The 11,130-nt window shown below is 43.1% G+C and overlaps 1 protein-coding gene across 3 annotated transcripts; it reads left to right on the top strand.

Moving 5' to 3' along the window:
* Window position 1: 1 nt before the first annotated feature.
* TFPI2 (tissue factor pathway inhibitor 2) lies at window positions 2-9,066 on the top strand. 3 transcript variants are annotated; one of them, XR_012902049.2, is made up of 6 exons: window positions 4-241; window positions 497-679; window positions 3,679-3,858; window positions 5,040-5,213; window positions 7,763-8,866; window positions 8,953-9,066. XR_012902049.2 is itself a non-coding variant. In XM_075922358.2 (5 exons), exons 1-5 carry the CDS (start codon window positions 55-57, stop codon window positions 7,837-7,839), a joined length of 798 nt encoding a protein of 265 aa, XP_075778473.2. In that variant the 5' UTR covers window positions 2-54; the 3' UTR covers window positions 7,840-9,066. The 3 variants fall into 3 exon arrangements, 2 of the variants coding, with proteins under 2 accessions (XP_075778473.2, XP_075778472.2); XM_075922358.2 differs by having other exon boundaries at window positions 2-241; window positions 7,766-9,066; XM_075922357.2 differs by having other exon boundaries at window positions 7,763-9,066.
* Window positions 9,067-11,130: the final 2,064 nt, after the last annotated feature.

Here is an 11,130-nt window from a genome sequence, read left to right on the forward strand (position 1 = left end):
GCCCCACCCGGGCTCGCGCGCGCCCCGAGGGAGGCGGATATAAGGGGCCGAGAGATGGGGCAAGGGAGGACAAGGACAAGCTTCGGCTCTGTCTCTGGATCGCTTGCCCTGCAGCAGGAGCGCCTCGGACTCGGCTCCGCTTCTCCACGCCAGACAATGCGCCCGTGTGCCAGCTGCCTGGTGCTGGGCGCGCTGCTGCTCCGGCTGGGGCAGGCTCTGGGGGCTCCCAAGGCGCTAGCAGGTAGCGGCAGAGGGGGGGGGGGGGGGGACTCGTTAGCTTTTGTGGCTCCCTCGGTTTCGTCCCGGGACGCCTCTTGCGCTGGCTCAGCCCTGGGCTGGCTCCCTTTGTCCTGCGGGGGGGCTCCGCGCGTGCTCCTGCCCCGTCGCTTCTCCCGCCTCTAGCTCGGCTTCCCTCCCCTCTCCCTGCTGCGCCCGGGAGCTGCCCACGTGCGCGCTGCCCCCGGTGGCCCCTGACAGCGCCCGTCTCTCCCCACAGCGCCGAACCAAGCGACCTGCCTGCTGCCCCCAGAGGAAGGCCCCTGCCGCGCGCTCCTCCCGAGGTGGTACTACAACAGGTACACGCAGACGTGCCAGGAGTTCACCTATGGGGGCTGCGAGGGCAACGCCAACAACTTCAGGAGCCTGGAGAGCTGCGAGAAGAGCTGCTGGATGATCAGGAGTAAGTCCCTTTGCTTAGGCACAGGCGCCCCCCGCCTCTCCCCGAATTGCCTCGGGTTCTTGGACAGCCTGCGCGGGGAATAGTTCACTGCCCAGCTTTGCAGGAAGGGACGCTGACGGCTGCTTCTGTCCCCCCAGTGCAGGTACTAGACCTTCTGAGGCGTGTGCTTCCTGCACAGGTCGGCATGGGCGCCTCTTGGCTCAGAAAGCCCCGTCGTGGTGTGTCTCATTAATATTCCCATGGCCCCTTTGCATCCTCTGTGCCCCCGCAGCCATACCTGTGGCTACACATTCCCCTGACTAAAAGCGTCCCTGAACTTCTGGGGAACGTTGATTCGGATGAAGATTCATAAATTGAAGGCATCCATCCAAAATTCTATTTTAAAAACATTTCCTTTCAGCTGCCTAACTTAATACAGGTTGAACCTCTCTAAACCCCCGGATTCCCTGGTCGGGCAACATTCCTGGCCTGGCATGTCCCAGGACCAGAGAGTCCTTGTGGAGGGTTGGTGGCTGGGAGCTCTGCAGTGGGGCTAGAGCTCAGTAGCTGGGCCACCCTGTGGCAGTGAAACGGGGAGCCCAGCAGCAAAACTGCTGCCTGGTACCAGCACGGTGCGGGGTGGGGTATGGGAGGCAGCGGGGCTGGAGCCAAGCAGCGAAAATGGGGGCTGCCCAGCAGCACAACCAGGAGTCTGGCAGCCTCGCTACTGCCAAGCAGCTCAGCTGCCCAGTGCGGCTTCCTGGCAACAGAATCAGGAACCTGGGAGCGGGGCTTGCCAGTGGTGCAGCAAAAAGCTTGGCAGCCCCACTGCCACCCGGCAGAGTTGCCTAGTAAGACTGGGAGGCAGTGGGGCTGCCCAGTGAGGTTGAAGCTCAAGCAGGGCTTGTCGCCCACAGCGCAATTGGATCCCAGGTGGGGGCTGCCCCGAGTGGATAGAGCCTGGCAGTGGGGCTGTGCATGGCAGCAGAAGGTCTGCTATGTCGGGGCCAGGAGCCCTGTGTGTGGAGGGCCCAGCAGTAGGGGGAAGCCAACTGGCAATGAGGCCATGGCTGGGGAGGCTGGTGACCGAGTTGGGCCCAGAAATGACCTTCTCTGGTACAGCAAAATTCCTCATGCGGATTGGTCCGGTCCTGAGGGTGCCACACCACGGAGGTCCAACCTGAACACTTGTAGCTTGCATATGTATGTTTATCATTTTGGATCAAGTGACATGTTAGCTAGTAGCTCTCAGGTGTGATACTATTACAACTTTCCACATCAAGAAGCTCCTGGGAGCAAGTGAAGGTTTCCTTTCTCAGTGGCTGTGTCTAGATTGGCATGATTTTCCGGAAATGCTTTTAACAGAAAAGTTTTCCGTTAAAAGCATTTTTGGAACAGAGCGTCTAGATTGGCACAGACGCTTTTCTGCAAAAGCACTTTTTGCAGAAAAGCGTCCATGCCAATCTAGATGCGCTTTTCCACAAAAAACCCTGATCGCCATTTTCGTGATTAGGGCTTTTTTGTGGAAAACAAATCTGAGCTGTCTACACTGGCCGTTTTGCACAAAAGCTTTGCGCAAAAGGGACTTTTGCCTGAATGGGAGCAGAATAGTATTTCCACAAGAAGCACTGATTTCTTACAGGAGGAAGTCAGTGCTTTTGAGGAAATTCAAGCGGCCACTGTAGACAGCTGGAAGTTTTTCTTGAAAAGCAGCTGATTTTCCGGAAAAACTGGCCAGTCTAGACACAGCCACTAGTGGGTTTTGCTGATTGCTTTTCTCCTGAATTTATCTTTTTGCCAGTGATAGCTGTAATAGCAGCAGCATTACCAGTACTAGCTTGCAACTCTAGCTAGTATAAACCCCCCACAGAATGGAGGCTTTGTAGGGCTTTATTGGCTTAACCACTAAAGCCATTCCATTGAGGAAAGGACTAAAATGGATGGACATATTTCATAGATTAGAGTTGGAAGAGATTTAAGGAGGTAATCTAGTCCAATTCTCTCTCCCCACCCCTACCCCCATCCCGCATCCTGCTCAATGTAGGACCAACCACAACTAAATCATTCCAGCCAGGGCTTTGTCAAGCCTTGCCTTAAATTTCTAAGGATAGACATTCCACCACCTCTGAAGGCAACCTACTCTTAGTGAAACAGATATTAGGGAAAAAACTAATTTAGATCCCTCCCATTGCAATTTGAGACCACTGCAGCTTGTTCTGTCATCTACTACCACCATCCTCTTTGGAATTCCCCCTTTCAGGTAATTGAAGGCTGCTATCAAATCCCCCTTCATTCTTCTCTTCTGAAGATTAAATAAGCCCAGTTCCCTCAGTCTCTCCTCATAAGTCACGAGCCCCAGCCCTCTAATCATTTTGGTTAGTCTCCACTAGACTTTTGTCCATTTGTCCACTTTCTCTAGTGGGTGACTCAAAACTGGATGCAATGCAGTATTTGACTAGTGTCAAAGGGGAATAAGCTCTTCCCTTGCTCAGCTAGCAATGCTTCCATTAACGCAGCCAATATGCCGTTAGCCTTCTTGGCTACATGGGCACACTGTTGACTCATTTCCAGCTCTTGTCTACTGTAATCCCCAAGTCCTTTTCTGCAGAACTGCCACTTAGCCAGTCAGTCCCCATACTGTAGCAGTGCTTAGGATTCTTCTGTCGTAAGTGTAGGACTCTGCACTTGACTTTGTCGAACCTCATCAGATTTCTTTTGCCACACCTCTAATTTGTCTAGGTCACTCAGGACCCTATCCCTTCCCTACAGCATATCTACCTTCCCCCCCAGCTTAGTGTCCCTAGTGTTTTAAAGATACGAATAATGTGTTAAAATGCCATCTAGCTCACTAGTTGCTCAATCTAATGTAGTATTTTAATAATCTCTATAATCCTATCTCTAAGCATTTTGGCAGATGTTAAATAAGTTGAGAAATAATTTTTGCCAATGGAAAGCATGCCAGACAAGATGTAATAGTTTAAGCTAACTATGTTTTGATATTTAAGTGCTTTTTGTTATAGAAGTGCCCAAAATATGCAGACTGGAGGCTGATCCAGGACCATGTAGAGGTTACCTAAAAAAATATTTCTTCAACCTAAGTTCAATGAAATGTGAACAATTCATCTATGGTGGATGCTATGGAAATGATAACAACTTCCAAGATAAAGAATCATGTGTGGACTACTGTTTGCCTGAAAAAAGTAATTATTACTTCAACATTCTACTACAATAGCTTATTTTTACAGTTCTCGTGCTGAAAAAGATGGTGTTTATCAATATTTTTCTTATTACCTATTAAGATCTACCTTAAAATAGTCTTTGCCTCTATTTCAAGTTTGATATTTCCTCACTGCTATAAAGTGTTTCTGAGCATGGTTTGTGCATGATGTCATATTTGCCCACAGACTTTCAGGTATGATCAACCCCTGCTGCCTGTTACATAAAGGGCCAAACCACCAATCTAAAAATATTATATTGCAACTTGAATCATGTCTAACAGTTACACCCACACAACCCTTTGATTTCTGAGGAACTGTAGAGGTATAATTGAGGGAAAAATTTGGTGGGGTGTGTGCATGTTGCCACAGTGAGTTGCTGGGCTTTAGATGGATGACACCTGGAGTTCAGAGAGAGTGGTTTGCTAAAATTAAAGACCTGAGAGATGCTGCCTTGTTTGTTTCTGGCACTAATTTCTTCTCAGAAGGCAAAGAACTTTAATTGAGAGTTGTAACTCATTGGCTCTTCTTCAAAGAAGAAACATGGTTACTGATTACAGTAACTATATCTAAATTTTGTAATGGAACAATAAATGTATCCCAGATGCATAAAAACTAATATTAGATGAATAACTAACCATTGCAAAATGCATTATGACATCTTCATTAATTTTGGCTCATGACAGGTTTGACAATATTTTCATGGGTGAAAATAATCTTGTTTAGTTTCTCTTGCACATTTCATGACAGGGCAAATATCACCAATATCCAAGACACAATTCTGATAAGAAAAAAGCTAACCTGATTGTTTTAATACAATGCTTTTATGCAAGTTATTTATTTAGTTGTACTTGTAAAATCATGGAATAGATGAAGGGTGAAACTATGCCTTCCATACTTCCAGGCAAAGTCCTATTGAAGCTATTCCAATATAAATGTGTAAGAAAGTAGCATATGGCTCCAAGTCATTCATATTGATCAGATGCACAGCATTGTCTACAGAAAACTGCTTGAGTCTCAAATGCAGTGTGGAATGACTGGTAATCAGTTATTTCAATTGGTGCAAGATTGCCCCCCAAGCTGTGGCATGTTTTTTTTGGGGGGGGGGGAAGGGGTTTCCATATAGCAAGTCAGATATTGAACATTATGGTACTTTTTTTTTAAAGCTGGGCCCTTATTATGCTATAGCCCAAAAGATGAAGGATCGTGTTCATCCTCTGTTACCCGCTATTACTACAATCCAAAGAGTCAGTCATGTGAGGAGTTTAGCTATACGGGTTGTGGTGGAAATGCCAATAACTTTGTTACTATAAAAGATTGTTTCAATGTCTGCAAGAAAGGTAAGATTTTTATTCTTTTACTATTCAAAATGTGCATATTAACTAGCATTTGTACAAAACTTTTCACCCCCAGCCCACTTTAGAAACATTACACTCTCAGTACTTTGGGTCCAGCATTATCACCAATGTGCAGTTGGTGAAAATGACCCAGGGGGCCCTATCCAGGTTTTCTTTTAAAAATAGTCCCATTGACTTCAATGAGTCTAATAACTTGAATAAGGTAAATAGGAGGTGACTCCTAAATAGTTCTCCTTCTGGAGGTCACAAAAGAACCCAATGTTCACCCCAATGTAAACTCTCTTTTTGGTCATGCTATTTAGCATAATTACAAGGTAAGACAATGACACTTTGCATATGCACAACAAGAGGAATAAGGCTGAACATTCAGCTTTAGCTTTTACAATCTGAGAGCTCATTAGCACCTGCAATGCTTCATTCATTAATGCAGGTTTCTCTCTCTTGCTCTTTTTATTTTTTATTTTATTTTATTTTATTTTTTAAGTGTGTGGGAAGGGATGGAATAAAGAAATAAAACCACTAGGCACTAGTTGGGAAAACCCAAGAGAAGCAAAGCAGCCTCTTCATCAAACTGTACCTTGAGATTTAATAGACACTGCCCACCTGATGGGTAATAGCGTTAGTTTGTACTGCAGTGCATGTATGCATTTGTAGTGTACAGACTAGAGCAGGCAGGTCAAACTCGAAGCCTACTGAGGCCACACAAATGAAAACTGATGGCTTTCAGGGCCACCTAGGGTTCCAGATGGTTTGTCAAGCAAAAAAATGCATTTTAGGTGCCAGGCAGAAGGCACCAATACTGGACACCTGGCAACCCTAGGGCCACCGAAGAAAATGTACATTGTCAGAAAGTTGTAGTTATTTATTATTAGATTATGTTTTAGGTATATTTTATAATACAATAACTTGACATGTAAAATTGTTCACATTAATTTTTAAAATTAATTTTACATATTTTTTAATTATAAATTTAAGGTACTTTTAAATTTTGTATATGATCCATAACTTTCTGGTTGAAATAAAAAAAATCACAAAATGTATATTTAATATCAATAAATGTCAACTTTTGCAATTGCTTAAATAATTATATCTTTATGCAAAATCTCAAACTTACAAAGCAGCTGAAATTTGATTAACCATGGTCTATACTTGTTTTTATTTGGGAATAAATACATTAACAATAACTGCCTCCTCTCCCCCAGAGCCAGGCACTCCCATACCCCTGTTCTAATCCAATGCACCTCCACTCCTCCAGAGCCAGGCCCCCCAACCTAATGCCATCCCCCTGCCCCAGAGCCAGGCTCTCCCAGCGCCCCCCAACCTGATACCTGGGTACCAGAGTAGACATTGCTGCCTGAGGTGCTGGGGTGCCATGAGCACAGTGGCCAGCTTTGAGCGCCTGCTGGAGAGCCCAGCGCAGAGTGCCCAGCCAGCCATGAGCGTGCTCGCAGAGCAGCCTGACCAGCCGTGAGCAATCGCTGTGGCGCAGAGCGGCCCGGCCAGCTGTGAGCAGGCACTCGGTCACGTGCTCTGAGCGGCCAGTGGGTCGCACGTCATTCTCTTATAAAAATGTTCTGGCAGGCCACAAAAAATTTCAGTCAGGCAGCATGCAGCCCTCCAAATGCCAGTTTGACATGCCTGGACTAGAGAGTGCTATTGTGAGCAACTTTTAAGCAGTATTAGTACCTTTTGCTTCCCCCAGGTGTCTCTTCTGCCACCTTGTTATGGTGACCGTTTTCTTTCCTTTGACTAAATATTGGTTCTACAAATGGATCTATGACCTTATGGCACTTCAAGTAGTGTCAAGAAAGTGCCTGCTTAATTTCAACAATAAACCCCCCTAAAAATCTGAGGCTTTAGGAGGGAAACAAAGGAGCTGAGATCTGACCTTAGGGCATATGGATGCAAATTAAAAGGAAGTCCTAGAGAAGTGTCTCCATCACTTTTGAAAAGTGCACACTTCCCAAGCCCTGCTCACAGGCACTGAAAAGGCCTGATCCAAACCCCACTGATGTCAGTGGAAAGACCCCTAGTGGGATTTGCATCTAGCCTTTATTGTGTTCTGAATTAACAAATAGACTGGCTATACACAGTATGTAGTCTTCAAACGCTTTGAACTTACTGTGAAACAAAACAGTTTTTTTAACTTGGCAAAAGTACAGTTAACTTTTAAACTTTGGCTCTGTTTTATTGCTTGTTTAACCACATTCTTTGAAAAAATATTGTAAAGGGGGAAAATTCTGTTTTTGCTATAACTTAAAAATAGCTGGAGAGATTTTTGTTCTTTCCAGACTGATTCTTAAGAGCAGTCAAGGAAAATTTCAACCTCAAAGGTGAACATTTTGGAAAGGTTAGAACATGCGTAATCAGAGATATAATGGGAAATGTTCTGCAACGTCAGTTACAACTGTTGCTATCAGAATGACTTCTATAATAAACATGATGGGAGGGTGGGGGAGGGGAACAAGTGAGGAATGATGACACTCTGTCATGCTATTTTTCCTAACTCTACTCTTTTTTTTTTTTTTAAGCAGGGAGTAAGAAACAAAGGGCCTACAAGTCAAGAAATAAACTTCCCAAGACTATGAGAACTAAAGAAAAATCTTAGTCTAAAGTAACCTGTTTTAAATCTGAAGAGCCCACCACTATTAAATGCACTACTTTGACTTAAAGAGCCTTCTACAATACACTTTTACTTTTTTTATAATGTGTGTGTGTGTGTGTGTGTGTGTGTGTGTGTGTGTGTGTGTATACAATGTAATTCTTCTAACTAGTTCAGCCTGAGAACTAGTTTCTTTATGTTTTTTTACATTAGAAATAGCTATTATTTGCAATGAGAATTATTTGTTTCTCTGCAGCACTATTCTTGCTTAAAAGCCAAATATTTGAATCAGTGTTTTTTACTGAAAAATATTATTACTCTTTATGGAAAACGGTTGAACTGTTACAAATTCTTAATGCTTGAAGTACCCTTCGTCCATTTAACTATGGTATATACCAATCTAGAGCCCTACCTTTAATTTTTTAGCGTTATCTGTTGACTAAACTGAACATCAGCAGACTCTTCCAAGACTGCATACAAATATCTATAATACTGCTCTTGCATACCCTTTTGGCATTATCATTTAAACAGGCAATCCCTTAAAGGGAGTCTTAAGTAGAAGAATAGTGGTAATTATATTAATGTGACAAAGGAGATTAGTCAGGTTGATTTTAAAAAATAAATTCACCTTCAGTGACAATCCTTGATTTCTCCCCCCCCCCCACCCCCAAGTCTGTTATATTATTTTACATGTTACCAAGGCTAGAAGATCAAACCTGGCTAATCCTGCACAAGGAAATTAGACATAGTGTCTCTTGGACAAATTCTTGTTTTAATAGAAGGCAATTAATAAACTAAGTATTTGAAAAGAAAATGTAGAAACTGCAATCCACCTCTCACCCCCCTAAAATATTCCAGTTTAGGAGTATGTGGTATTGCTCCTAAACTGGAATATTTTCCTTTACTTCAATGAAGCTAACCCAGTTTACTACAGAAGATGATTTGGCCCTTCATATTTACAAGGGAGCTGTTAGAGCATTGAAAAATGGGAAGTTCAGTAACATTTTCTGTTGTCCCTGTTTTGTGTTAGTATGTTGTAGACGGAGCTTGGTCCTGCCTTGAGGGCGGGGGGCTGGACTCGATGACCTCTTGAGGTCCCTTCCAGTCCTAGTATTCTAGGTTGACAGACCAGCTACTATGTATTGTTTTACAAGATCCATGTGTATTAATTATTTTTTGCCATTTCAATTGATTCTTATTGTAAATTCGTTAATAAAAACTGCTTTGTATTTTTTTAAGAAACATTTTTGTCTTTTACTGTTAAAGTATCTCCAAATAGATCTATAAATGTGTGAAATGTGTAGGTGTGTAGCCAAACTAAACATGTCCAACATGACTGTAGGCTTTACAAAGTTAAATCACCCTCTTTTAATGGAGGTTTCTATATGTAGAAGTCCTGAACATTACATCAGTGTTATTCATTCATTTCTCATAATTTCTCAGCTGGTCATAAGGAGTTGCTTTGTACTTATCCAACCATTGTGTGTGTTAAGGCCTCTTGGTCTGTTGTTGCCCTGTGTCAATTTCTTCAGAAAACAGCCTCCATGCACATAGCCAATGATGTCTCAGATATCTGTTTAAAATCTTGATCCTGAAAATGTAGCAGGGCAGTTCCAGTCCTTGTGCCACTTAACCTGGTGGTAACAATCTAAATATGTATTTTTAAGTCTTCATATTCTTCGATAAATATTTCTGCTCTGGATATTCTTGACCTGACTTAGTTAAAATGTATAACATCTCTCCTAAAGTAAAGAGAAACTCTATTTCAATCAAGTGAGTTGTTTCTTCTGAACTCATTGTCTAAATTTAAAAAACACAACACACCTGAATATCTCTCTGTGGGATTTAATCAGTGAGTCCCTACTTCTTGACCCCAAACATATTTTATTCGTTATTTTACCTATCTGGGCTGAACATAATTAATTTCTTTAATACTGAACCATAGATAACTATTTGCAAGCTTTCTAAATCATAGGCAGGCCTGCTGATTCAAGGGGAGAGAGAGTTAAAGGGGACAATTGCCCTGCAATTCAAACGGGCCTGGGGCTCCCAGCTGCCACCACTGCAACTGCAGCGGTGGCAGCAGCTGGAGCCCCAGACCCATTAAATTGCTGCTGGAGGACTGCACTATGTACTCCATGTGGTCTAGGGGCTAGCTACCTTTTGCCCTGCCCCTTTCTGCCTGAGGCCCTTCCCCTTCTGGGAGCATGGAGTCCCCTCCTCTCCAAATACCTTGCTCAACAGCTCATGCAGGCTGTCGGTGCCGGGTTCGTGGGCAAAACTGTCTGCTTTACTAAACCTTTGTCTGATTAAACCAATTTTTCAAATACAGTTATGGGCCAGTCTGGCTGCCACTCAAGTCAGTGGGAATTTTGCAAGGTGCTTATGAGAATGCAATATAGATTCACAATATTCATATATAGGAATAATCACTGTATCATTTAACTTAGATACTCAGGATGAAATCCTTACTCCTACTCTGGCTCCTCTACACATGGTAGAAGATTAAAGTGGCATAAAGGGCCCCAAGATTCTGTGTATCCTGCTGTAGGAGGATTTCCTACTCTCTGAGGATCTCCTCTAAGCCCTGGTGTGGGGGGCTGGACCCTCAAGGGAGATGCTCGGAGGAGAAGCATCACAATAGATGCTTTAACTGATGTCACAGTAGGTATCTTGCAAACCTTTGATACCTTGAGGGTATGATCAGAATTATCTAATTACCTTAAAAAACAACTAGAATAAAAAAACGTTCTTTCTTCACTATATATTGAGTAACAGAAATAGTTAATGTTGAACTGTTAAATCACAATTTTACTAGTCTGGGAAGAATTATCTCTGATAAATACTGGTCAAGTGAATTGTTTTGTGTTAAACCAGAAAGCCTCTGGGCTTTTGTTTTTGTATTGTGGACGTCATCTCAATAGGGAGAATGTATATAATTCTCTTCTCAGCAAGGAGGACTCCTCTGAAATTAATGGAGCTATCCCAATATAAAGAGGAGAATCAGGCCTAGTGACTCTTCTGTTCTTGATTGCATGGCCCACTGGCCCCATTAAGTGATCAAATATCTTCCATGTGATATCTATGGAAATGGTGAGGAGGAACAGTAAAATTAGGAAAATATTTAATATATTTTTATTTTTATTGCTTGTTTCCAAAGTAAAAGGATTTTCTAAGGAAAAGCTGATAGAACTCAGAACATGACAGCTCATGAAGAATATCAAAGCTTAAAGGGATTTTTTGTGCTAGCAAATGGAGGTTGTTTCTGTGCCCTGGCAGTCTATATGAGCTGGTTGT

This window comes from Pelodiscus sinensis, chromosome 2 (assembly GCF_052426305.1).
Source record: "Pelodiscus sinensis isolate ZL-2025 chromosome 2, ASM5242630v1, whole genome shotgun sequence".
In the NCBI taxonomy this organism is placed as follows: domain Eukaryota; kingdom Metazoa; phylum Chordata; order Testudines; family Trionychidae; genus Pelodiscus; species Pelodiscus sinensis.